Source organism: Bos grunniens, chromosome 5, assembly GCF_055505025.1.
Source record: "Bos grunniens cultivar Pamir isolate PY7600 chromosome 5, Bosgru_T2T1.0, whole genome shotgun sequence".
Lineage (NCBI taxonomy): Eukaryota > Metazoa > Chordata > Mammalia > Artiodactyla > Bovidae > Bos > Bos grunniens.
The window spans coordinates 27474219-27501681 of NC_141169.1; the positions used below are offsets into that span (position 1 = coordinate 27474219).

Sequence of the window (27463 nt, forward strand, 5' to 3'; positions counted from 1 at the left end):
GTATTCCCCATCCTGAATCCCCCTCCCACCTCCCTCTCCCCTCCCCATACCATCCCTCTGAGTCATCCCAGTGCACCAGTCCGGAGCATCCTGTATCACCAGCATTGAATTTTGACTCCAGTTTCTCGCAGATTCCCAAGTGGAGCCCCCAAGATGAGCACTGCATCACTCCTGCTTATCAGGCTCCAGGCAGGGGCACACCCTCTCACCACCACCCTCCCACCTCCTCACTTAATGCAAGAAAAGACCACCACTCTGCCCAGCTGGCTCATTTATTAGCATTAAACACAGACCCTCTTCTTTCCCCATTCCAGGAAACCACGTCCACAAAGTCCCAGGCTCCAGAAGCAGGCACCCTCTGCCCCATTTCTGAAACAAGCTCTCAGGCCTTGGCGGTAGCCTGAGCTGCTCCCAGGGTTGTGAGCTGCTGAATCTTCTGGCTCATCATCTCCATGACAGCTGTGGAATAAAAGAAGAGTCAGACCCTGGGCAGGAGCTAAAGGGGAGAGCCCAGAGTTAAGGAAAATTGACAGGCAGACTACTACAGTTAATTAACTTTCAACACAGAGATTCACTGTAGAGGGCAAACACAACACCAATTTAGAATCTCAATTGTCAATAATATGAGATGTGAAAGTCGATCAGTCGTGTCTGACTCTTGGCGACCCCATGGACGGAGGATCGGCTCCTCTGTCCACGGGGATTTTCCAGGCAAGAATATTGGAGTAGGTTGCCATTTCCTTCCCCAAGGGCTCTTTCCAACCCAGGGATCGAACCCAGGTCTCCCGTATTGCAGGTGGATTCTTTACTGTCTGAGCCACCAGGGAAGCTCATATGAGAACCACTGGGATGTAAAAAGGAACAAAATACAGTGTCAAATGAGTCACATATACCCAGAATATAATAATGTGGAAAAGATGTTTGCTTTTAGAACAGTGGTTCTTAATCCTGACTGTATATCACACAGGGAGCTTTAAAAACAAACAAACAAACACTGTTGTCTGGAATCTCACCCTACTGATTCACAGTTGATCCTTGAACAATACCTGTTTGAACTGTGTGGGTCCACTTACATGTTTTTTCCCCCCAGTACTAAATACTATAGTAGGACATGATCTACAATTGGTTGAATCTGCAAACTTGAAACCGAGGATACAGAGGGGTAGACTATAAATTATATGCAGATTTTCTTCCACTTCACCAAGGTTTGGTACCCCTAACTCCCACATTGTTCAAGGGTCAACTGTAGTTGGTTTGGAGTCGCCCAGGTTTTCAAAAAACTATCTGCGTGATTCTAATATGCAGCCAGGGCTATAACTGCTAGTAGTTGGCTGCTGCTGCTGCTGCTAAGTCGCTTCAGTTGTGTCTGACTCTGTGCGACCCCATAGACAGCAGCCTATTAGGCTCCTCTGTCCCTGGGATTCTCCAGGCAAGAATACTGGAGTGGGTTGCCATTTCCTTCTCCAATGCATGAAAGTAAATAGTGAAAGTGAAGTCGCTCAGTCATGTCTGACTCTTAGCGACCCCATGGACTGCAGCCTACCAGGCTCCGTCCATGGATTTTCCAGGCGAGAGTACTGGAGTGGGGTGCCATTGCCTTCTCTGAGTAGTTGGCTAGTTATGGCTATATTTCTTTGCTGTGTTCATTTACATGCACCTGCTCCCTCATTCCATCCCCAATAAATAGGAACTCAAACACAAAAACACATGATTTCCTTTCTCTAAATTTCTCAAGCACCAAAGGCAGTGGGTATGTTAGACACAGAATCTAAGGAGTAATGCATCAAGATACCAAACAAAAAACCACGGTTTTAATCCAGCAAAGGGGATACTCCCTCCCATGGTTCACACTGCAATCCATGTCTGTTATTATGGAGGCAGAAAGGGTCTGAAGAGGTGTCCAAGGCAAGCTTACCCTGTTTCATGGCGTGCTTCTCCTGCAGAGCTGGCTGGATTTTTTCCATTTGCTTGGTAAGGAAGTCTATCTTCCTCTTGAAGAAGTCCTTGGCATCCTCAGCTGTCTGCAAGGTCAGAGTGAATGAGAGGTAACCCATTCTGTACGCCAGCTCTCCCCCTCAGAGATGCATTCTTATGTTCCCTTCCACTCACCTTCTCTACGTAGTAGCCAGTTCCCACATCGATAAGCACATGTTCCACATCATGTAGCTTCCCGGGGACATACATCTGAGAGGCAAGGATTAAGGGAAAACTAGCCCAGTATGAGTCATGATTCCCTGTCAGCTAGTTCAGCTTGACCTACCAACACCCTCCTTTTCTAAAAAGGAGGCAGGAATTCCCTGGAGGTCCAGTCACTAGGAGTCACTGCTTTCACTGCTGGGGCTTGGGTTCAATCCCTGGTAGGGGAACTAAGATCCCAAAAGCCATGGGATGGAGTCAAAAAAAATAAACAAACAAACAAAAATTTAAAAGGAATAAGCTACAAGGCACATCTGAAGGCCTACAAACTCCACATGAGGAGAAACAGGGAAGCTGGTTCCTTATGGAGAAAAATCACATGTGCTGATCTTGTTCTGATCCCATCTGCCATCCTGCAAGCAGTTCTTACAATTCTTACCATTATTCCTTCCAGAAAGACTAGATATTATAGCAATTAGAATGATAGATCATTAGAATGACAGAACAGGATAATTTTTTCCTGTTGCCGTTGAATAACAGAGTGAAAAGCCAGCCTCACTTTCTCTTTAACACTCCCAGACATGAATTAGCTAATTCCTGATGGATTTAATGTTGATTATTTAAGTAATCCCTGCTACACTGCTATTCCTGTGTTTCCTTTTCAGCCTGTCCATTCTCAGGTAGTTTATGGGTGCCCTATTGCCGTAACTTGCTCACTCAAGTAAAACATTCAACAGCTAAGACATAATCCAGGTTTCTTAGTAACAATAGTTAGGAATAAGAGCCATAATTAAACTGAAATTGAGGATTAATAAACAGAACCAACCCCTTTGTTTCCAAATCCTCTATTCTTCTATTGCTTATGTTTTCTAAGTTACAGTAAAAACGTAAACCACCAGTTCTACCCCCCTACTAGGTTATATCCTCAGAGCAAAGGGAAATAATCACACCTCAATTCTAAATACATACATCTGGGTGCTCACCAAGCATTAATTAGTTCCTGGCCTTAGGTTAGACAGCAGAGCTAAGCTTGTGTTAATAGCGGTCTCAGAACCATCTAGGCACTCTGGAATAATCAATATCTCCCGCCCTTTTTTGAAGGTTGTTAGGTGTGAGGGAGAAAACGAGAGGGCAGGGAAGAGGCTCCTGCGGAAAGGATACAGAACTCGTCAGTGGGACAAGTAATTCTTTCCCTGTGAAAGCAATTAAGACAAACATGTGGGGAAGGTTGGCAGCTCCAACTTTAAAAGGGAGTTTCAAAACGGCACGGCGCCCGAAAACTATACGAAAAGGACGAACAGGGGCAACAGGAGCAGAAAAATATCCTGGACATTTCAACTCTAGATAAGCAACATGCAAAGGGCTCCTGCAGCGACAATACGTAATGGACTGCTCTCTCGTCTCAGGTAAGAAAACTGGATTAGGAGGCGGGAAGAGAGAAGCCGGCTCGCCGCATCTCCCAGGTTCACTTCGCACGCCTACCCCGTACCCTCGTTGTTTTTCTTCAGCACGTTCAGACAGTCCTTGGCTTCCACATACTTGGTCTGAACCACCTTGAGCTGGGCAATGGACGTGGACAAGAACTCCACTTCCTACAGAGAACAGGAATGAGGGTCACGGTTGGGGCTCGCGGGAGAAGCGGGCACCGCCAGACAAGGGGCGGGTCCTGGGACGGGGTGGGGATTTCGCCTGGGAAGGGAATTCTCCCCAAGAGGGGAGGAATGGGGGGCAAGGAAGTGCGGGCTGCGGGGGGAGGAAAGTGAGACGGGAAAGGGGTGCTTTCGGAGCCTATTCCCACCTGGTCCAGTTGGTTCTTGAGCATTTCTAGCTGCGGCAGATTCAGCTCGGTGATGTTAACTGACTGCGCCATGTTGGGAAGGAGGGCTTATGAAGCGGAAACCCTCCGGGAGAGCAACGCTCTAGCCGTCTTCTGCGTATCTCGATGGCTACGCCTGGAGGCCTCGCAGCGCTAGACATCTCTATGGTCCTTCAACCCGGAAGAGAGGGAAACTCGCGGCGGGGCGTGGGGTGCGGAATCTTCGGCGTGACTCCCCTTGGAATAGAAAGGGCTGCGGCGTTTTCTTTTCACAAAATGTCCCAAACCTCGCATAATCAAGTTCTAACAAACAGGATCCTTATGCTCAAGAAACTTCATCTTACTCAGGCCTTGGGACTTCCCTGGTGGTTCAGTGGTTAAGAATCCGCCTGCCAATGCAAGGGAAACGGTTCCATCCCTGGTGCGGAAAGATCCTACATGCCAAGGATCAACAAAGCCCCTTGTGCAGCAATTGCAGAGCACCGCCCCCGCAAGGGGCAGCTACTGAAGCTTGGGCGCCTAGAGCCTGTGCTCGGCAACAGAGAAGCCACCGAAATAAGCTCCCACTCCCTGCCACTAGAGAAAACCCGCACATCAACGAAGACCCAGCACAGACGCACAGATACACTATAACCACAGCCGGTGGTATAAGCCTGGTGACAACAGGCAGGGAAGAAGCCTGGGAAGTTCAAGGAGCAAGGGACAGGGGGGACAGTAGTGTTATGAAAGGGATGTTTCGCGCAGATGAAGCAGAGTCTGGCGGTTGAGAGAACAGGAAGGAGGCACATTATCACTCGGAGTACAGCAGTAGCTTTATTAATCAACACAGTGTTTTACCATGTGCTAGAAGTGAAGGATACATGAGTGTAAGATATATAGTTCTGAGCTTAACAATCTAGTTGGGGAGAGGAAAACCATACGTAAGTTGCAAAACTTCCCAATGTGTATGTGAGTGTGTACGTGTGTGTGTGTTGTTCAGTCGCGTCCAACTCTTTGCGATCCCATGGACTGTAGCCGCTAGACTCCTCCAGGCAAGAATACTGGAGTGGGTTGCCATTTCCTTCTCTGGGGGAATCTTACAGACCCAGGGATTGAATCCAGGTCTCCTGCATTGCAGGCAGATTCTTTACCATCTGAGCTACAAAAACTCTCCAGAACCTGCCGCTAAAGTGTCATGGCACTGACAAGTGTTAATAGCTGAATGTGGGGGAAGGACAATATCCACTTTGGAGGGGGCAGGGCAACCGAGGCAGTAAAGCTAATGTCATTCCGAGGATACCAGAGGCAGGAAGTCAAGATAGCTATGAGTGTACCTGGCCAAGACATTCTCAATGGATCTATATCTATGTTTCCTCGGGGCTTTGTCCCCACTTAGATCATTTTGATGCCCTGCTGTCCTTTAGCTTTGTCTGCTGGGGCCAAGCCAGGTCCATCTTTTTCCTGTGGTTTGCCTTTCTTCCCAATGCTCTCAGAGTTGGACTGTTGCAAGTTATTCTTATCTATAGTACCACATAGTGGGAAGTGGGCAACAGTCTTATCTTCAAATGTTCTCAGAGAAACTACACAAAACAGGATTTCAAGTAATGTATCTTTATTATATTAAAATTAAATCAAAAGGAAATCTTTCATGTAAAACACCGGAAAATTACTTAAAATATTTATCTTCAGGGCCAAACCTAAGTTTGGAGGTAGAATAGTCACATAGCTTCTACCGGCAACAGGAGAGCTCCAAGGGGTCACCGCAGGGAGACAGGCAAGCCATAGGCTACAGGTGCAGCCCCAATAAGGTATTTGAGTCGGGGAGCCTGGCGGGCCTGGCTGACATAGTACAGAAGGGGGGCTCCTGAACCTGCTCTAAGCCAGCCCTGCAACAGAGCCTCTGTGTAGCGGTCAATGTCACGGTCAGTCACGTCCCAGAGGTTACCTAGGAACAGGGGGCTGGGAAAAGAGAAGGAAGAAATACAAAGTAAGGGCTCAAAAACTTCTGATTCATGGTGGTGAATGAGTTGAGAGGGATTAAACCAATGAGAAAGCCCCTTGGCCCATCGTTCCAGGAGGAGGATAGATGATGACAAAGGGGTAAAGGCCCAAGCATGCCAGGGAACTAGGATGGGAGGAAAATGGGGCACAAAAGAGCAAGGATTTAGGGTTCAGACCTGGGAAAGCACTTGGGGTCGGGACCTTGCATAGACTGCCCCTCAAGACTTACCAGCCAGCCATGATATACTTGAGCACAATGCCAGCCCCCTCCAGGTTTCCATGCACAGCCAGGGCTGCGCTGCTGCAGCCGAACAGCAGGGCCACTGCCCGGCAGCTCAGCCGCAGGACAGCCTGCCCGTCCAGGAAGCGGGCGCCGGCGCCATGCCCTGCATAGCTGAGGCAGAAGGAGGTGAGATGAAACTGACCTCGCAGGGCCAGGCCTCGGCACTGCCTCCAGAGTTGTCCAGAGTCAGCCAGGGGCTCCAAAGCCCCAGAGCAGACCATGATGATACCCACCCTCTGGGACTGTCCCTCTCCCCATCTCCCTGCCCTGAGCACTCACATGTACAAGTCACGCTCCGTCAAGGCCGTTTGCACCTGTTCCGGGCTCGGCACCTCCCCAACCACCCCTTTCCAGCCAGCTTCACTGCAGGGAAAAAGCAGTGAGAAGGGTCTTAGCTGGAGGTGCAGTAGTTAAGACTGCACGCCCAGTGCAGGGGGCGGGGCATTGATCCCTTGTCGGGGAGCTAAGATCCCACACGCTGTGTGGTGCAGCCAGAGTTAGATGGGTCATGTGGCAAAAAGGGCAGAAGGGACACTAGGAAGGAGGTGGGCTGCAACATTTGATTCCAGAGAAAAGGACATTTACCCCTGTGTTGCGTCTACCCTTCCCTACCACTCTTCTTACTCTTCTCCCCCTGACCTGCTAAAATGGGCTCGGAATTGCTCCTCTGTGCTTGACAGGTTATTGTGAGGGTTCAGGACGTAGAAGGTACTGCGAGGATCCACTCCTTGGCTCAGCACTGATGAGGCCCCAGACTGATGGAGAGAAACCAGTGATCAGCATCCCAGTTTGGTCGGAGCACTCAAGCTCCAACCAACCCAAGTCCCCGTCCATTCTTAAGACCGCCTTCCTCTCTTGCCACGTCTCTCTGCCTTTTCTTGTTCAATTACCCATCATCCCCACCTTCCATTCCCTGAACCCCACACCTCTTTGATGATGGAGTAGCTGAGTAGGAATCGGAAGGAGGGCAGTCGAGTGACAGGCAGGGCCCGGAGGCTGGGTATGCTCTCCCACGGCAGCTTCTGTAGGTCCTGGGCAAAAAGCACTCAGACGTTACTGTCCTGAGGCAGGGGTATGCAGGAGGCAGAAGGGGTATGGTTGAGAGGAGGTGCCCACTGCCCACCAGATGCTACCCATATGGCTACTGGCTCTTTACCTTGTCCAGCACTAACACGAGATGCCTACTGCTTGTTGATGTCTGACCTTGGAGACGCCCTACTGCCTCACCTAGGAGCTCTTGGGCTCGGGCTGGTCGGCCTGGGCACAGCCCATAAGCCAGGGCCTGCACGTCCTGCGGCGTGAGGGTACTGGCACCGCTGAGCATGATCTGCAGGGGACCAGTGGTCAGTGAGTACAAGAGCTCCCCTTTCCACCCGCAGTGGCAGGTGGGAAAGAGGTAAGGTGCACTTCATCCTCTTCCCTGATTTCTCAACTCACTCTCAGCAGAGTGGGGTCAGGATATTTCCAGCCACATTCCTGTAGTGAGTCTTGTAGATGGGAGGCCTCCCGGACAAGGTCGGGGTCCTCGCAGGATGGCAGCAACAGCCCCCGCCAGCAGCCCAGCACGTACTTCTCTAGGGAAGTGGCGAGAACCTGGATGCACAACAGAACCATCAGTGAGAGAGGAAGCCAAGTTTCTTTCCCCACAGGCACCATCTTGGAGGCAAGGAAATGCGTCTTCCAATGAGTGGATGTGTCTTATGTATCTTACGACCAACATAAAAGGCAAGAGAGCAACATTTTTCATTTGCTGAGACTCTGAGAGAGTATTGATAAGATAAGATTTGTAATAAATCACTACATTTGGATAAATACAAACAGGTGGGCAAAAGCTAAGTCAGGAAATGAAATGAAAATTATGGCTGGGAGTCTGATGTGCTGCTGTGCTTAGTTGCTCAGATGTGTCCAACTCCTTGAGACCCCATGGACTGCAGCCTGCCAGGCCCCTCTGTCCATGGGGATTCTCCAGGCAAGAATACTGGAGTGGGTTGCCATGCCCTCCTCTGGGGAATCTTCCCAAACCAGGGATCGAATCCAGGTCTCCTGCATTGCAGGTGGATTCTTTACCAGCTGAGCTACCTGGGAAGCCCTGGGAGGCTGGTATTTGGCCTTAAATTCTTATTTTGTACTTATCTTTAAACATTTCATTGCCATAACCCCTTCAAGTCTTGGGCTCTGGTTTATTTGGTTTTTGTTTTATTGTTTTTTTTTTTTCCTGCCACACCACATGTATGTGGGATCTTAGTTCCCAGACCAGGGATTGAACCGGTACCCCTTGCAGGGGAAGCATGGAACTTTAACTGCTGGACAGCCAGGGAAGTCCCCTTGTGCTCTTGTTTAAAGTGCTTCCCAAGTAACACAATGTTTATTTAGGCCTACACTTCCAGAAACAACAGTTAGAACTGGACAAGGAACAATGGACTGATTCAAAATTGGGAAAGGAGTACGACAAGGCTGTTACTGTCACCTTGCTTATTTAACTTATATGCAGAGTACATCATGCGAAATGCCAGGCTGGATGAATCACAAGCTGGGATCAAGATTGCTGGGAAAAATATGAACAACCTGAGAAATGCAGATGATACCACTCTAATGGCAGAAATGGAAGAGGAACTAAAGAACCTCTTGATTGAGGGTGAAAGAAGAAAGTAAAAAAGCTGGCCTCAAACTCAACATGAAAAAAATTAAGATCATGGCATCCAGTCTCATCGTTTCACGGCAAACAGAAGGAGAAAAAGTGGAACCAGTGAAGATTCTCTTCTTGGGCTCCAAAATCACTGCAGACGGTGACCGCAGCTATGAAATTAAAAGACGCTTGCTCCTTGGAAGGAAAGCTACGACAAACCTAGACTGCGTATTAAAAAGCAGCGATATCACTTTGCTGACAAAGGTGCATACAGTCAACGCTAAGCTTTTTCCAGTAGTCATATATGGATGTGAGAGTTGGACCATAAAGAAGGCTGAGTGAGAAGAATTGATGCTTTCGAATTGTGGTTCTGGAGAAGACTCTTGAGAGTCCTTTGGACTGCAAGGAGATCAAACCAGTCAATCCTAAAGGAAATCAACCCTGAATATTCATTGGAAGGACTGATACTGAAGTTGAAGCTCCAATACTTTGGCCACCTGATGTGAAGAGCCAATTCACTGGAAAAGACCCTGATGCTGGAAAAGACTGAAGACCGAAGGAGAAGCAGGTGGCACAGGATGAGATGGTTAGATAGCATCACTGACTCAATGAACGTGAATCTGAGCAAACGCCAGGAGACAGTAGAGGACAGAAGAGCCTGGCATGCCATAGTCCATGGGGTGGCAAAGAGTCTGACACAACTGAAAAACAGCAACACCTCCAGAAAGGACTTGAGGTAGTTCAGCACAGACCTGGGACGGACCCCCGAGAGAGGAGATATTCTAGGGCAGGCCCAACCCCATCCCACACTGGGAACACACACCTCCATCCTGCGATCCAGCTCTAGCCGGCCAGTCCACCATTCTCGCTTGTCAGTACAGCTGCTGTTCTCTTTCTGCTCCTTCTGGATGGCGTCAAACTCTTTCAAGGCCGAACTCACAGAAAGCTTTGGAGATGGGTTGTCTAAGTTCTGCTTGTCCGTGTGACCAACATCTCTCCATCCCCCAGCCACAGGTAGACCAGAAGCCTGCCCCAGCCCAACTCTGCTCCCTGACCCCAGGAAACCTACCTTGCTCTGGGAAGTGGGGATCTGTACAGTGACCGGGGGTTTGTCTTTTTCCAGCCGGGTCAGCAGGAGGGTGTTGCCCACAGTTCCAGGCTGGAGGGTGGCCAGGGCCAACACACACACGGTCACCCCTGGCACACAGGACATGTCCCGAGTTATTTCAGCTGTTACATGGAATTCCTTTCACTATCTTCTGCACTCAGTCCCTGTCCGTCACTCAAGACAACTCCTAGAAATCTTCCCTGATCACTGGAGTTCAAAGTGCTCTCCCTTGCTCTAACAAGTCCATGTAGATAGACCATGTTTTGCGTTTCTTTGTGTCCCTACAGAAACTAACAAAATTGCCTCCTCTGACCTGCTCCCTTCCCCACTTCCCACTCACAGTGAGGCACTCAAATCATCAGTGAACATGTTTCATGTTAGCATAGGAAAACTCCAGACACATGAACTTAGCTCTAAAGAAAGAAAGACATTGAATCTGCAGGTAACTCAAACTTGAGATTAAAAAAAAAAAATAAGACTTCTAGATTTAAGGTTATATCTATTTGGTGAGAGTAACAAAATGACTAATTAGTGGCAAAGTATGACATGCCCTTCTACTATAAGGGTCATACATCTGTGTGTGAACTAACTAATGCCTGAAGATCCTTCACCCAACTCTTTCCTAAGAAGAAGATGCATCAAACAACAGCAGAGCCAACGATGCCTGCCACCATACCACTGGGAATCAGAGCAAGACGCTCCCGGAAGCTGTCCTTCTCAGGCTGGGGGAAGTGGCCAGATCCCAAAGGCCTGAAGGCAAAGAGGCGCTGGATTCGTGCCAGAGGGATGTCTCCAGGCTTCTCCTGGAGGTGCAGCCCCTGCAACTGGTCTGCTATGTCTGGCGACCCTCGGTGCTTCTGGGCCTTGCTGTAGGCGACACGAGTGGAGGTGAGGTCTCCCTCCTTCAAAGTCTGGAGCCTCCCCTCTAGTCTGTCCCAGCACAAGCCTGAGGGATGGGGGCACTCACCTGAGCTGCCTGTGGAGGTGGGTAAGCAGCTGGTGGCGACAGGTGATGGAGACAGACTCGGTGACAAGGCAGGCAGTGGCACAGGGATCCCGGTGGCCCAGGCACAAGGCCAGGAGGCGGCAGAGGTGGGCATAGAGCCCACTAGGAGGGCAGTGACTGATGCCACGGAAAGCACCACTTAGTGAGTCACAGATGGAATCCAGGGTAGACAGATCTAAAGGAAGGACAAGACATAGATGAATCCCTGACTTCCTGAGAAAAATCTTTCCAAGAACCAGTGCCCATCTCCCCTCCCACGTGGAAAACAGCAGCTACCATTTCTGAAGGGCAGTATGCCAAGCGCGGTGCTGTGCAATTTACACGCAGCCACTCTCTCCACACTGCCCCAATTCCATTTGACAGTTAAGTAAATTGAAGCTCAGAGAGGCGGAGTGACCAGCATTCAGCTAGTAGAGAGTGTGCTGGGATTCAGACCCACGTTCAAGACTACTGGATCCAGATGGGGATCCAAAACCAGAACCAAGGACAGAATGGAAAGGTACTGGGATCAAGTGATCAGATCTCGGTGGTCAACATACTTACCGATGGCTACAGGGGCCGAGGGGAGTCTGCGCCGGGGACCCAGATCCATGTCTCTCTCCTTGTCTGGGCCAGGGCCGGGCAGCTCCTCTTTGCTGGCATCCCGTCTCAACACCTCACATTCTCCTACGGCTGAATCAGGCCCTGGTGTCTTCCCACCTAGGCAGACGACACAACTTTTCTATAGAATTCCCTCTTCCTGCCATCCCCTTGCTCTCCCTTCTAGGGTCCCGTCCCAGAGCCAGCAAAAGCACTTTCTTTCTGTTCCATCTTTGGCTCCAGTTATTTCTTGTGTTTTGACCCCAGGGCAACCTCGAAAAAAATGGACTTCTGCCTTCCACCCTTGCCCTCACACCTGAGGCTGAGTCTTCCCCATCAGAGCCCCTGAGGATCTCAAAGCTCATTTCCATCTGGTTGTCAGTCAGTTCCTCAGGGATGGTCCTCATCATCTCGGGGCCCGGCTCCTCACAATGTCCTGATGCCACCTTCTTGACCCTCCGGCTTCTGCCACTGAGGCCGGGGGCACTGCCTGACGTGGCCACTGAGTTAGTCTTCACACTCGGGCCCTTCCTGGCCCGGCCCCGGCCCCGGGAAGTAGTGCCCTGTCTCTTGGACCCCTCTGCAAGCTGTGCTTCAACTGAGACAAGGTCTTCCAAGTCACTGTCATCACTGAAGTTCACCTAGAATGGTGGGAAAAGGAAAAGGGCCAGGGGGCCTTCAGTGACAAGACATGGTCTGCCAGGAGGTGGCGCTGTGGAGGCGCCATCACCGAGGCCCTTGAAAAAGATTTAAGAATTAACCTCCTGCATAATCGGCCGTACTCAATCAGGGGCAGTAACTCTGATGTGGAAGGAGGCAGAGGGAGAAGGACCAGAAGATCCAGAGGAAGGATGCAAAGGGAAAGGAACAGGCTAGAACTAAGAAAAGTCTCTTCCGTCTGAAACAAATGAGGTCTTGAACTAGGTCTCGTTATGGAAGATATAAGGGGTCCTGTGATACGTAACAGGAGAGCTACAGACAGTTCCCACCCGGCCCTGGGAAGCTATTCTGTAGAAACACCTGCCCTGCAGAACTTTTCTCCAGGACCACCCTCACCCAACACCAGTACCACCTAGCTATAGTCCCACCTCACCTTGAGGCGTGTCTGGATCCTCCGTTGTACCCTGGGGGCCTTGGGAACCTCAGGCTTGGTCTTTGTAAGGAAGACTTCCTCAAATACGGTGAAGGGTACCCCAGGGCCGGCCTGCCTGACCCGGCCTGGGGGCTTAGGTGTACAGGGTAGTCCTTCACCTTCCAGACCTTTCAGAGAGGTATGTGAGAAGGACAGGGTAGCAGAGCCCACTTGCTGGCGTCCTCGTCTGGACTGTCCTGACTGTTTTTGGTTCCGAGGCTTAGAGGGTTCTGAGCCTGTGGGGTTCTTTATTGATGGCGGCTGCCAGCCCCAGGAGCTTGCAAAAAGTTGGGCAGTGCAGCAGCTGAGGCTGGTCAGCTTTGCAAGGGCCCGGACCAAGAGCAGGCTGGCTCGCCAGGGCTCCAGGTGGGGTATCCGCGCCACCACAAACTTTAACCCTGACTCCAGGACCTTTCCCAGGCTCTTGTTTGATGGCTGACTCAGCCCCTCCAGTGCCAGCTGTGTATATGCCTGAGCCAAGATCTCATCAAAGAGGCTTGGGACAGGGGAGGGGGGCGCTGTGTGATTCAGGGAAGCCTGCAGAGCTTGGGCAAGGCGACCACTGGCTGCAGGGCAACCCTTCAGCACCACCTGCAGCAGATCCAGCCCCTGGGCCTCATGGCCCATGGCCAGTCTCAGCCCCGCTGTGACCAATGCCCAGCGTAGACAGACCACCGAGAGGACAGGGCTGGCACAGAGCGAGCAGTCACAGGTGGGCAAGTGAGTCAGGAAGCTGGGGCTGGGCTGGTGCTTGGTTTTCAGGATCGGGGAGGAGTTAGCAGAAGGTGCTACAGGGCCAGGTTCCTTGGCCACGGTGGCCACCAGCTCCAGGGCAGGGCCTTTTAGAATGAGCTCTTCGTCCGGGAGCTCTGGAGGATGGGGCACCCGAGCCTGCTGCTTCCTCTTCTGCAGGTGGACCTTCTTCACAGAGTCCGGGTGCTGCGCTAGTCCAAGAAACTCTGAGCAGAGAGTGGAACAAGCATTACAAAACTAAGAGAAATGACACCAGTGTGCCTACCCCAGCGGCTGATGCCCTCATCTGCATTATTTTAATACTTACTAATGGCTCATATATATTACCGTACTAGCACACTAGATATTGGCATAGCTTACTGTTTTTTAAAATATTTACTTATTTGTTCATCTGTGCCAGGTTTTAGTCATGGGGGGATCTTATTTGCAGCATGTGGCATCTTAGTTGTGGCATGTAAACTCTTAGCTGTGGCAGGCAGGCTCTAGTTCCCCTGACCAGGGATGGAATCTGGGCTCCTTGCATTGGGAGAGTGGAGTCTTAGCCACTGGACCACCAGGGAAGTCCCATAGCTTAATGGTTTTCCCTTGAACAATGGATCAGCACAACCCACAGAGTCTCCATCTCTGCAGCTCAGAAGGCTGCATGGTTCAGGCTGGCAGGCAAGCACCCAGAAGCCCAAGTCTTAATCCTGGCTCCTGCCCCTGACTAGCCCCATGATCCTAGCCCTAAACACTGAATTTCTCAACTTTTCTGAATTTATAAATGGAAAAACTTGACATTCCCATTTGACTTCCCAGGGTTTTGTATGGGTCCAGTGAAATACTACAGGTAAAAGTAGTTGATAAGAAAAAAAAGCACCATAAGTACAATATTTTATTATTAGCCCTAATCCCTTCTGAGGATGCTACAGTTGTGCTGCCCAATATAGTAACCACACACGTGGCTTTTGAACATGTGAAGTGTGGTGAGTACCCAAGGTACTGAATAGTCAGTTTTATTTAAATTATAATATCTTAGCGCTGCAAAATTAAGAAGCAGGTAGGGTTAGTCCTAGACAGGCCATCTGAAGGAGAACACCAATGGTCTGACAAGTGAAGGGAGTTTTGCCCTGGGACCAGAAGTCAGTCCATGATTTAGAAGGGAACCAAACCTTGACATGTAAAGCTGCATTACGGTGTGTACGTCACCCTCACCACCACCCACGGGCATGTGGGCCTGGCTGCTCACCTGTGCAAGACTCGAGCAAGAACAGAACTTGATGCAGGTCCGACTGACAGAGGTCCATGTCATTGCGTGCCAGCTCCAGCTCCCCCTTCAGCACCAGGAAGAGGGCACACCTGGTTGGGAAAAGTGATGACAGACCCATCAGTGGAATTCCTTGTTTCCCTGGGGAGTCTCTTTCTGCCCTTTCCCGGGCGGAGCCATCATAGTCTTTTCCAGCCTCCAGAAAGCCTTTACTTCCTAAAGCTGCCTTTAGGCACTCCCTGGGGAAACCCTCTGTGCTCATCTCTCAAACCAGCCCATCCTGCTGCCTAAGGAGAGGATTTCCCAAATCAAATTCCTCACTGAAAAGATCCTCTTCAGGCAAAGAGATTTAGGGAATCACTGTACACTGGACCTCCCTTCTGGAGATTTACAATGTGTATTAGCATACTGGAGGATATGATAAGTTCTATAGGAAACCCCATGGACAGAGGACCCTGGGGGCTACAGTCTACGGGGTCACAAAAGAGCCAGACACGACTTAGCAACTCAACAACAATCACAATAGGAAATAAAAACATCTAATCTTGATTAACTCAGCATTTCCCACTTATTTGCCATGGAATGCATTCTTCCATCAACCCCTCCAAACATAACATGTTAATCTGTGGACCAGTTTGGGAACCCACGGTCAAGGTCGTAGGCACTGAGGTTTGGGAATCACCAGGCTCTTGGGCCCTGTACTCACTGGTGTGGTATCTGCAGCTTTGTTGTAAGTTTCAGGGCCTCCAAGCAAAAGGCTTTGGCTTCGCTCACACTACCAAGGCGGCCCAGGCGGGAGACCAGCTTCTCCGAGCAGCTCAGCACCTCAGAAAGAACCTGCCATTTTTGTACCAGATTTTCACCTGCAGCAAAGGAGATGAGACCATCATCACGTGGAACCAGGATCCACAGCCTGAATCCTCTGGAGACAAAACCACCAGCCCTACCAACTAGTCTGCTCATTCCCACACTGGCTCTCCTCCTGGGGCTTACCGTAGTCCAGAAATGGCGTCTCCACAGCTGTTTTCTGAATTGAGAGCACATCGCTGCCCATGAGCAGGAGGATGATGCTTCGGAGAAGCTTATGGGAGTCGATGAGTGCTATCTCAGGTGTCTGCCAGCCTGGGCAAGTGTGGGGGGAAGGTAGGAGGGACAAGAAGGGAGATGATGTGGCCAGAGCTTCCATCACCTTCAAATACTAAGATAGCAAATGCAAAGCAGGCTCTCACCCTCTCCATCCGTGCTTAAGGCAGACAGAGATAATCAGTCACAGAACTCCTTCCCCCTAAGACCAGTCTCAGAATCCTTGTCAGTTCAGGGTAGTGACTGAGCAATCGATTAGAGTCAGCAAGTGAACTGAAACTCATTTGCTATCCCAAGCCTACTCTGGGCAGCTTCTAGGCAGGCTTGTCCATGCAGCTGGACAGCAGATGGGACAGCGGACAAACCACACACACCCAGCAAGGAGGCCCAGCTGCCCGCCTCTTTCACCTTGGGCACACAGTTGCTCCCACAGCGGGGCCAGCAGGCTGTCTGGCGAGAGACTCAGGTAGGCCGCCACCAGCTGCAGGGCCTGGACACGCAGCAAGTACCAGGCCTTGGATGCCCTCTGGAGGGCAGGGTCCTGAAGCACAGACAGCAGCAGAGCAGCACCCTCAGCCACCTGGGGATAGAGGGTAGGGTTGCAGAGGAGAGCAGTGAGTGAGGTCGGATCAGCAATTTAGAGCTTGGGATACCCCTAGAGATCACGTGGCCCAAGCCCCTGCTTTTCAGATGTTAAAAGCTGGACAGAAAACTAGAGTCACAAAGGGCACAAGATACCCAGTCACATAGCTCGTGTGTGAGAAATCCCAGCCTTTTAGATCCCTCAACTGGATCCCAGTTGAGGGTGTCAGCGTCATCCCAATTTCTAGTCACCGGACAGACTTTGCCCCTTGTCCTCGAGAGAGCTAGAAAAGGATGAAAATGGTGGAATGGCTCCTAGAGAAGTACTGGTGAATGATCCTTGGGAGAAGGTGAGGTGAGGAGATGGCTCTGCTTCTCAGGGCCAGGAACGTTCTCCCCAGTTCCAGAGAAACCTCAGGAGCCAGACAGATGTCTGGAGAATCCTAAAATCCTTCCAAACCCCAGGACCTTCGGAGATCAAGAAAGTGAGAAGCACCTTCTGGCGAGCGCAGCAGAGTCGACTTCGTAGGAGGTCACAGGTCAGGGAGAGGAGCAGGTATGTGTCTGTGGTGCGATCCAGAAGCTTCAGACTCGACTCTGCTTCTTCCAGGTGCACCTGAGGAAGCAATCAGGGTTTCTGTGAGCATGCTGGTGACCAGGCAGCCAGACTGTTCCAATTAAAGTGGATTAAAGTATTCGCAAGCAAAATGTTGAATACATCCAGTTAAATATTAAATTATCTCAAATGTTATAATCCATGGAAAAGAGAAGCCTGGTGAGCTACAGTCTCTGGGGTTGCAAAGAGTTGGACACAACTGAGCAACTAACACAAACATACGTAGGAATTATTCTCTTACTAAAGTGCTCATTTAGTAGCTTTCAGTTAACCACTAAGCTAGAGAGATAAAGCTGGATAAGCAGTAAGCAGGCCCTTCTATCCAACAGCTTGCAGTGCAGTGAGGCGGGGCAGGGGGTAAGGGCAGGGCATATCTATCTCATCATGATACAATGCCATCAGTGCTGTGGGGACACAGGAAAAGTGGCTGATTTTGCCCGTGAGGAAGAGGACATTTAAAATGCTTTACGAAGGAGGAGACCATTTAGCTAGGCCTTGAAAACAAAGTATGTGTTTGCTGAACAAAAAAAAAGAAAAAAATGGTAGAAAAGCAACTATACCCCAATTAAAAAAAAAATGGGGGTAAGGGTGTATTTAGGGTGGAGGGATTAACACAGCCAAAGGCAGCAAGGCCCATACAAGAAATATAGTGGTAGGGAGCGGCCAGAAAAAGAGTGAACCAGTGTGCAGAAGGCGTGCAATTCAGAATAAAGGATCTGGACCATATCCCTCAGGTAATGGAAAAGTCCACAAAATCCTTTAAGCAGGAAAGAGGTAATAAGATCAGATCTGTGCCTGAAACCATCATGCTAGAACATGGAGTGGAAAAGGAAGGAACTGGAGGCCAGGAGACTGGTTAGGACACATTGTAACAGCTCTCAGTGAACAAGCTAGGGCACCAGAAACCATTGGGAAATACAGGATTAGTAAACGGCCTTCTGCCGTTCTGTCTTACTGGGCTATGTAACAGTAAACAACTGGGAGATGGAGGGAGATGCCTCCTCTTCCCACAGCCGCCTCCCAACCACCCTTTACGATCCTTCAGCCAAATGTGATGCAGAAGGCAGAAAAGCTGCCCCTTTAGTGTCCCATCTTCTCAGAGAAGAGAAGCCAGTCCCCGAAGCCAGGTCTGCAAGCTGGGGTGGCTGGCACTTGTACCTGGGCGTAGCTGGGACAGCCGAGGGTCAGGAGGAGCTGGGTGACTTGGCAGGAAGAGCCGGCTGCCTTCGCATGGTCCTTCAGTCTCTGTGAGACCATCTGGACGAGCAGGAGGACCTCCAGAGCCTGCAGGGGCTGGTAGGCCGGGAGCAACGCGTTTACCCAGCTTGTACTCAAGCCTTCATTTCCACCCCCTCCTCTCCAGCCCTGTGGTCTAACCTGAGGGCCTGGCTGGAATGCGGCCACCCAGACAGAGTAACCATTGGCCATCCCTAAGGAGCCGGAAAGGAGGGCAGCCGGGGGGTGTGCAAGCCATCCTGCCCCCTCCCTTCTATTCTAAAGCCTGCATGCCAGCCATCATCAATAGCCAGGATTTACTGAGCACTTACTATGTGCCAGCCACTATACTAGCTCACTTTATCTTCATAACAATTCTAATCCTAATTTTACAGATGAGGAAACTGAAACTTAGGTAGGATTAAGCTGCTTGTCTAAGCCCACATAACAGGTATGTGATAGAGGTAAGATTCAAGTCTAGGGCTCAGGCAGCCTCCCCAGTCTCCTCCTGCTAGGAAAGTGGCCTAACACCCATAGTACAAAGATCCTTTTCATTTTTTCATAGGTTCCTAATGTGGGGTCCAGAGAAGAACTTCAGGAAGTCCTTGACACCTCCCAGCACTGCATGTAAAAATGTAAAATTGTGTCTACAGGTGTTTGTGTATTTTTTCCTGAGTATACACATCTCAAATTCTCTGATAATTAGGACTTCCCCGATGGTCCAGTGGCTAAGATTCTGTGCTCCCAATGCAGGGAGCCCATGTTCGATCCCTGGCCAAAGAACTATATCCACGTGCCACAACTAAGAGTTCACATGCCGCAGCTAAAGACTTGGGCAGCCAAATAAAAATAAATATTAAAAAAATTATCTGATAATTACTAATAATTATGGCTATCATTTGAGTATTCCATTTATACACACCATCTTCCATGCATTATGTTATTGAATGCTAACAAGGCTGAGTTAATATTATTATTACCCTCATTTTATCTTATTTTTATTTTATTTTTTTGGCTGTACCGTGTTACATGGAGGATGTTAATTAATTCCATGACCAGAGATCCAACCCACATTCCCCTGCAATGGAAGAGTGGAATCAGCCACCGGACCACCAGGCAAGTCCCATTGCTGTCCTTTTAGAAATAAGGAAATGAGGGCTTGGAAGGTTAAGCAACTTGCCTAAGGCCTTGGGTTTAGACTTGGGGAAGCTGGTGACAGAGTGTACACTGGGTGACATGAGTTCCCGGCTGGGACACAGGCCAAAGAAGGTGAAGGAGCCGAGTCTCTGGTCTGTGTCAACACACTGTCCCGTTACCTTTGCCACCAGCTGATAGAGGGCCGCTAGGATCTGCAGGGAGGCTGCTGTTTGCTGGAGACACCGTACAGCGGGCACCTGCCCCTTAGTAAGCACCTCCTTCCACAGGGCCAGGGCTTGGTCCAGGCATTTGGACTGTGCTATAAATCAGAAGAAAGGGACCAGTCATTCTCTCACTCTGGGCCGTCTGGGGAAATGTGGTCATCTTTCCCATAATAGCCTCTGCCTTGTGCCCACCTCCCACTCATGGGGAGCCTCTCCCACAGCTGGGGGACCCATCCTGTTAGGAGGCCATCGAGGAGGCCGCATCCAACCTCGCTAAGTTCACAGCCCTCACCAGCATCCGCAGCCAGGTTGCAGGCAATGTTACTGTATAGGAAGCGATCTTCCTGGAGTTTATCTTCATAATTCAGGTCATTGACTTCAAACTCCTCCAGGTTACAAGGGGCCTGGGCTCTCCGATCCCGCTCAATACCCTGGATGGGGTGGTCAGGGTGAAAAGCAGGGTTGGTACTAGCTTACTGGGCTTCCCAGGTGGCTCAGTGGTAAAGAATCCACCTGTGATTCAGGAGAGGGGGGTTAATCCCTGGGTTGGGAACATCCCCCAGAGAAGGAATTGGCAATTCCCAGTATTCTTGCCCGGGAAATCTCATGGACAGAGGAGCCTGGTGTGCTACAGTCCATTGGGTCACAAAGAGTCGGATATGACTTAGTGACTGAACAACAGCTAGCTTGCTGGGGTCCAGGGAAAATAATCCCTGAACCCAGTCCTGCTCAGCCCAGAGCAACCGCGCTCACCTCCTGCATTTTGGCCTCCAGGGTACAGATGTAGAGCCACAGCAGGGCCTGGGCTTTATCATCCAAAAGCCGATCTTTGTCCTGGGCCTCAGGCTTCACAGACTCCAGAAGCTGCAGAGCTTCCCGGATGGCATCGAGGGCAGTGCTGTCAGGAGAAGATGCACTTAAGCCCGGCTTAACCCTGAGATCTGGCCACAGTATCCCAGGAAGGGCCTTCTGCAGCACGTTGGCCTCACCCTTCAAGAGTCCCCATGACCACAAACTACAAGGGGCGCTCAGGGACGTGGAGAGGGAAACAGACTCGGAAAAGGGCAAGAGCACCCAGGGCCAGAAGCAGGAGTGGCCTCCCCTGCCCTTCCTCCTCACCAGTCAGTCTGCTGGGCAAAGTTGTGATAGCAGAGCACCTGAGCCAGTTCCACCAGGTGGGTGGCTCGGGCCCAGGCCCCAGCTGGCGTCTCCTCGGGGCTCAGCTCCAGCAGGTCACAGATGACATTGAACCGTTCCTGCCCTGTGTTGGCCCGCACTGCCTTGTAGGCCTGCAGCTCCTCCCTGAGCAAGCGGGCCAGGCTCTCCAGGTCCCAGCCACTCAGGCTGTCTCGCAGCGTCCTGAGAGAGGGAAGGCTCAGCACTCGGAAGACTTGGCCCCACGCCAAGGAGTCCCCGCCTTGGTTTGCTGAGCTCAGTTTCCAGGGGTGAAAGCAAGAACACCGCCTGTCACTGCTGTCCCTCCCAGAACCCAGCCCCGTGCCTGCTCATACTTGGCACTCAATCAATCACAGTGAACGGAGGGAACAGTGCCTTTCTCAGCCACGAGAATGAACGTGACCTTGAGTGCCAAAAGCAGCTGTGGCCAGGAGACTGGGTCATCCCCTTCCCCACCAACTCACTTCAGCTGTAGCTCCTTGTCTCCGGCTCTGGCAGCATCCGTCTTGACCCGAACCCAGAAGGTGACTGGCTCAGTCATGTGTTCGGGGCCACAGGGCTGCAGGGCTGCCAGCCACAAAGTCACCATTTTGCAGCCCTGGGCCTGTTTACCCAGTTTCTTTAAACTCTCTATGTGTAGCCGGAAGCACCTGTGCAACTGACCAGAGGAAGAAAACAGACCAAACTGAAGAGGGGTGCAAGGAGTACGTACCATGGGAGAGTATGTGCATGCATGCCCACGGTCCTCCTGCCCCCAGACTCGCCCCACAGCAGGAGACACCTAAGAACTAAATATCCTGAGTGCTCTCAACTTGACGCTTCAACCCATCCCACCCACATATCCATTGCCTACACCCTTGAAAACCTGCTCCTCCTCCTGACCCTCACCCTCCTCAGCAAATCGCCACCTTCTCCTGAATTGGAAAGCAAGACCATCCTGGCCTCCTCCTTCCCCTTCTCACACAGCCAGTCACTCTCCGGTTAGTCCTTGACTTCTTGCGCCCACCCACTTCTGTCCATCCCCCAGGAAGCTGCCTCAGTTCAGACGCTTGCCCTTTTCTGCCTGATCTGCTGGAGCCACCTGGGTGCCCAGTGTTGTCCCTGCCCTCCAATCATTCACTACAGCGATGCTGAGAAACCCAAGATGCCACATCTTGGGTTGTGGCCTTGAGAAACCCAAGGCCTCCACATCAGTCCTTGAGAGGCTCATCAGATGAAACCCAAGGCCCTCTGTGACCCATCTCGCCTGTTAATCCAGCCAGCCCATCATTTCATGGGTATATTCTTGCTTTATGATAGTGGTTCTCACTCTGGTTGGCCAAAAGAACTCCTTAAAAAATCCAGATGCCTGGGCTCCAGTGCTAGAGAGTCTGAGGCAATTAGCTTGGGACAGGCTTCAGAATTTTTTTTTTCAGTTCACCCGATTCTAATATCTAGCCAGGATGAAAAGCACTGGCTGGGGATCAGGCTAAATATAAAAAGTGAGTCAATCAAAAAAGTAAATAACAGTACAGGTGAGGTCTGGGAAACACCGCCCCAGGTACCGGTGCCAACATGCAGCTCCTGACTCTCTACTCCAAGGTCCTGGCCAGGCCCTTGCATGCCACTCGAGTCCCCTCCTCCCTCTCAACATCACCTCCCTCCTACCCGCGTACCTTCTCAGGGGGCACCTCAGGATAGGTGCCTAGCTTCACTGAGCCCAGGTGCTGACAGAGGGGCTCGGAGATGGCACAGGCTTCGGCATAGAGCTTGTGACTGTAGAAGCTGTAGGCCAGGTTACTGGTGTAAGAGACTGCATGGGAAAGAGAGGACAGAGGACCGCAGGAATGGCTCCATGCCCTCTGCTATTGGAGGGGCAGTAGAGAGATGCTCAACCTGTGTGGTCAGCTCAGCAGCCCCCAGATTAGACAGCAACGCCCATTGCTAGGGAGTGAGAATGGAGCCGTTCTCCGCTCCCGGGTTTCAAGTCAGCCTGAGCCCTCCATTCCGGAAGGCAACCTCACATCACCCAGCCCCTCTGTACCTTTTTTTAAAAGAAATATTTGTTTATTTGGCTGTGTCAGGTCTTAGTTGCCAGCTGTGGGATCTTCATTGAATCATGTGGGATCTTTAGTTGCAGTTCAGACTCTCTAGTTGTGGTGTGGGGGCCCACTAGTTGCAGCGCACAGATCTCGTTGATCTGTGGTGCACAGCTCTCGTTGCTCTGGGATCCTAGTTCTCTGACCAGGGATTGAACCCAGATCACCAGCATTGTGAGGCGAATTCTTTACCACTGGACGACCGGGGAAGTCCAACCTCTGCCCTTGTTTTACGAGCCAAGCCCTCATACCCATACAGGGCCCATCCGTCCTCACACACTGATCTGTCTTCACCTTGCTTCAAATGTCAGCATTTTGCGGGAAACACTCTGGCCTGTCCCTCACTTCCCTCTTCTTCCCTCAGTCCACTGAAGCCTCACTAGCCTCCCTGCTGGTCCTTAAACACACACCACCTCTATCCTGCCACAGGGCCCTGGCACTGGCTGCTCCCACTGCGGGGGATGTGCTCTCCCAGGTGCCTACTTGGCCAACTCCCTCCCACACTCCAAGTTGTTCTCATGTCACCCTCTTCATGAGGCCAACCCTGACCACCTATTTAAATGGTAACTTGCCCCCTCATCTACCCTGAGCTCCTAATTCCCTTTCTTCTCCTGTTCCACTTTTCCTTTCTCTCCATATTTCTGATCATTTTCTAACAAGTTCTACTTCAGTGATCCTACTGTTTATGATCTTTCTCCCCCAACCAGAATGTGGCTCCATGACAGCAGAGCTCTTTGTTTTGTTTACTGACATACCTAAGAACTCGAAACAGTGCTTAGCAGCACATAGTAGGTACTCAATAAATATTCACTGAATGAATTAATACACTCTTCCTAAATTCTAGTTTAGGCAGCTTCCTGGCTATTGACATAGATGGCTGGAAGAAAATAAAGTAGGACTTCAATATTCTGTGGAAAGAATTTTCATACTGTTAATTTTTGTGACTTATATTTTTTTGCTTCTGTGGCTAGATTCAACCTGAAAATATGAATATGAAAAATTTCCAAAACCTTCTAGTGACTGAACTCTTTAGGTTTACATAATTTAAACTAAAGGGCCATGCTTTTTGTAAATTAAGGGGGAAATTTATTATGAAATACAAAAAACAGGCAAAACTAACCAATGCTGTTAAGATAGTGGTTACTATTGGGGTGCGTGGACCAGAAGGAGGAACAGAGGGGTCTTCAGGGGGTTTAAGTCATACTCTTTGAGTTGACCTAGATGCTAATTACAAAGTATGCTTCCTTTGCAGAAGTTCATCCGACTGTTTGCTTATGACTTTAGTATTTTTCCCTATGTTTATTTCAATTAAAAAGGGTGGGGAGAAAAAAAAAAAGTGGGGAAGTATATACGCCTGTTGGCTAATATATACGTATTACCTAGTGTATACACATACAGTATATATACATAGTGTGTCTCTAGCAGGATGCATAAGAAATTGACCATATTAGCTGCATCTGCAAAGTGGGATTGGGTTACTAGGATTATGAGGAGCAAAGGGACTTTTCACTGTCTGCCCTTTTGTGCAATCTGAATTTTGAATGATGTGAATGTTTTGTCTGGTTTTAAAAAATTTAAGTTATGACCATTCTACATGGGCTTCCCTAGTGGCTTGGTGGGTAAAGAATCTGCCTGCATTGCAGGAAACATGGGTTCAATCCTCAGGTCGGGAAGATCCCCTGGAGAAGGAAATGGCAACCCACTCCAGTATTCTTGCCTGGAGAATTCCATGGACAGAGGAGCGGGACAGGCTGCAGTCCATGGAATGGCAAAGAGTCAGACATGACTGTGTGACTAACTTTCACTTTCACATATTCATGAAACACATGCCAAGTCATTTCAACGTCAATGAGAAAAAAAAATTATATCTGCTCTGGTAAATTAGTCTCATCACTTCTCTACTGATATTAAATACAGAGTAATGGATACTTATAAATATCTTTTCACTGCCTCCAAAAGCCACAGGGAATCCCAAAGAGGTCAGAACTATCCAGCAAGTGCTACTTGCCTGCCTAACAAGTGATGACTCTCCCAAGAACCCTGCATCTGACACCCATGGTACTAACCAGTCATCCCCAGGTAGTCAGTCAGCTCTCGGCCAGACAGGCCCTGTAAGGCCTCCAGCATCCAGGTAACAGTAGATCTGCAACTGTCCACTAGCCGGGCCAGGTCAGCCAAATTAGCTTCCTGAAGGGACAAGAAAGGTGAGAAGAGACAGGAGACATAAGAGGTCCAAGATGATGTCCACCCAACTCCATGCCCAAAGCAACTTCAAAGCTCTACCAAGGACAGTCAAGCAACCCCAGATCCTAGGACCTGTCCAGGTTTTTTGATTCCAGATGGTACCTGACAGCCTTGGGCAAAGTCATAAACCACCGCAGTGTAGAGGTGAAGTCCCTGAAAGTGTATCTGAACCAAAGCCTGCAGCTGCTTGGAGGAGTCCCCATAGACCTGAGGAAGGAAGGGAAAGGCCAGTTGGAGGGGCAGAGAGCTCCAAGCTGAAGCCTGGCCCAGAGCCCTGGAGAACTGACACCGCCTGGGGAGTAGGAAGAAGGACATCAGAATGGACCCCCGCCAGCATATACTAGGCTGCTTGCTGGCTGGCCAGGCATGGTCCAGAGAGCAGCTTACCAAGGCAGAACCCAGGGTCTCCAGATCTTACCAAAGACCCTAGCCGGATAGAGAGGCCACAGAACCACATTCCCACCCGACCTCTGGGTCCTGAACTCACACCATCCTGCAGCTGCTGGATGAGGGAACAGTGGCTGCCAAGAAAAGCAAAGAGGCTCAGAATGGCATCAAGTCCATAGCACCTCTTGGTGCCTCGCTCCAGGACTGAGAGGAAGAACTGGCAGCTGTCACACAATGCCCGCAGTGGGGGTGATGGTGCCTCCAAGCTGTTCTTCAGGACAGCTGTTGCCTTGATCAGAAGCTTGGCCACTGCCTGGGGTCCTCCTTCCCCAGCCAGCAACTGTTTAACTGCCAGCTGGCACAGCTGGAGGCTGGGGGCCAGACTGGTGTTCCTTAGGTAATCGTGGGCCTTCTCCACTGTACTTGTGGCCCTGGTGTAGTGGTGGTTCCAGCAGAGGCGACGACAGTGTTCCAGGGTGAGCTCCAAGAGACAGAGGGCCCTCTGTGGGGAAAGAGGACCAGGAGAGGCTCCTTCACCCACCAAAGCTGTGATCACATGCCTGGAGAGCAGGTCATCTAGGAACTCAGCATCTGCTTCATTTAGACCATGCCCACTGGCTTCAAATAGCTGATGGGCAGCAACCACTCGACAGGCTGTTGGAGAAGCAAAGTGGGGAATCTCACAAGGGATACTTTCATCCTCCAAGAGTACTAGAAAGCTCAAGGCCTTTAACCGAGCTGAGAATGCAGCTCGCCGCTCCATTAGGGCTTCTGCCCCCTTCCAAAGCAGAGAAAAGCTGCCCCGAGCCACAGCCTCGTAGTCCTGAGGAGCAGCTTGGCGAGGACATTGCACCAAGCAGGCATGGAGGGGCTGAGCGAGTCGGAGAGTGGCTTCTGGGTCTCCCTGTGCAGCAACATTCCGCAGAAAGATGAAGAGAATTCGTTCCAGGTAAAGGGGTGGGCGCTGGGGTGTAGACATCAAGTAGCCCTCGCAAGCCAGCTCCGCCAGCTCCAGCAGGCTTCCCAGGTGCCTAGGGCAAGCCAGCTTGACAGTCAGCTGCTGGTTGCAAGCCCTCAGAATGGCATCACAAGTTTGTCTCCTCTCGGAATCAGACCGGCAGCTGGGAAGCTTGGTCAGGAACTCCTAGGAGAGGAAGATATGAATGAGGCTAACGAAGAAGAAAGAGATGTGGAAAGGAAATAGAAACAGGACTGCCCAAGAGAGGATCTCCTACTCATCTGTCTCTTCAAATAAGTTAAAAAACAAAACAGCTCAGCTTGGTAAGCCAGGTGTGTCCACAGTCGAACAGCGTGCCCACCTTCAAGTCAGGCAGCAGCTCTTCAGTCTCCTTTGGACTGCTTAGCAGGGTCCCAAAGTTGACTCCTCTGAAGCTCCTCATGGTGCCGGAGGGCTGGGGGAAAGGAGACGGATTAGGGAAGGCAGAGAAGATCTGTAAAGGAGCTAAATGAAGGGCGAGAGAAGGGCTTGAAGGTGCGGAAGATAGCGGGCAAAGAAAGCCATCAGAAATCCTGTCGGAAAAAAAGCCCATGCCAGGACGCCGGGCTCCCATTATAAACCGACGCTTCTGCTATGCCTTCCTCCCAGCCTATACCCGGCCTCACTACCCATCCTACCAACCAACGCCCCACAACAGAGGCCTCCATCGAGCTCTCCGGCGCCCACCAGGATGCTCCGAGGACTCCCGACTTTTTTAGTGGAACCGCCTGGCCTATCCCTAAGTCAGCGCTGGGGCTCCATTCACCTCGGCGCATACACCGTTCACGAGTACCTCCAGGCCTTACCGTCCTAGAGATCATTCTTCTTTCCAGGGCCAGGAGTTATCACCAGACTGAGTACTCCGCAAGGATCCAAAATGTAACCTTCCTTTTCCGCGCCAGCCCTTCCTTTCAAATATCCCCAGCGACCAATCAGCGAGAGTTGCGTAACGCCGGCGGGTCGCGAGGCTTTCTGGGAGTTGTAGTTTACCCGCCGCTCTGGGTCGTCACGTGATGCCTGCGAACGGGATCCCGCTGCTCTGGACTTTACGACCTCTTG

The 27463-nt window shown here is 50.7% G+C and overlaps 2 protein-coding genes across 2 annotated transcripts; both read right to left on the bottom strand.

The window, feature by feature from the left end:
• Positions 1–256: 256 nt before the first annotated feature.
• Positions 257–4025, bottom strand: PFDN5 (prefoldin subunit 5). The gene is made up of 6 exons (XM_086399310.1): positions 3935–4025; positions 3626–3728; positions 3298–3329; positions 2110–2184; positions 1916–2021; positions 257–459 (listed from the first exon to the last, which is right to left on the bottom strand). Exons 1-6 carry the CDS (start codon positions 4004–4006, stop codon positions 383–385), a joined length of 465 nt encoding a protein of 154 aa, XP_086255436.1. The 5' UTR covers positions 4007–4025; the 3' UTR covers positions 257–382.
• A 1501-nt stretch (positions 4026–5526) lies between these two features.
• ESPL1 (extra spindle pole bodies like 1, separase) lies at positions 5527–27356 on the bottom strand. Its single transcript, XM_086399263.1, has 31 exons — positions 27211–27356; positions 26727–26819; positions 25508–26551; positions 25123–25227; positions 24843–24963; positions 22354–22490; positions 21163–21356; positions 20642–20881; positions 20276–20420; positions 19815–19953; positions 19478–19617; positions 18105–18239; positions 16827–16946; positions 16157–16328; positions 15659–15787; positions 15372–15528; positions 14648–14757; positions 12628–13625; positions 11851–12175; positions 11499–11654; positions 10917–11130; positions 10626–10816; positions 9911–10038; positions 9665–9787; positions 7653–7808; positions 7372–7542; positions 7142–7246; positions 6855–6970; positions 6495–6578; positions 6162–6326; positions 5527–5890 (listed from the first exon to the last, which is right to left on the bottom strand). Exons 1-31 carry the CDS (start codon positions 27223–27225, stop codon positions 5689–5691), a joined length of 6330 nt encoding a protein of 2109 aa, XP_086255389.1. The 5' UTR covers positions 27226–27356; the 3' UTR covers positions 5527–5688.
• Between the last annotated feature and the right edge of the window lie 107 nt (positions 27357–27463).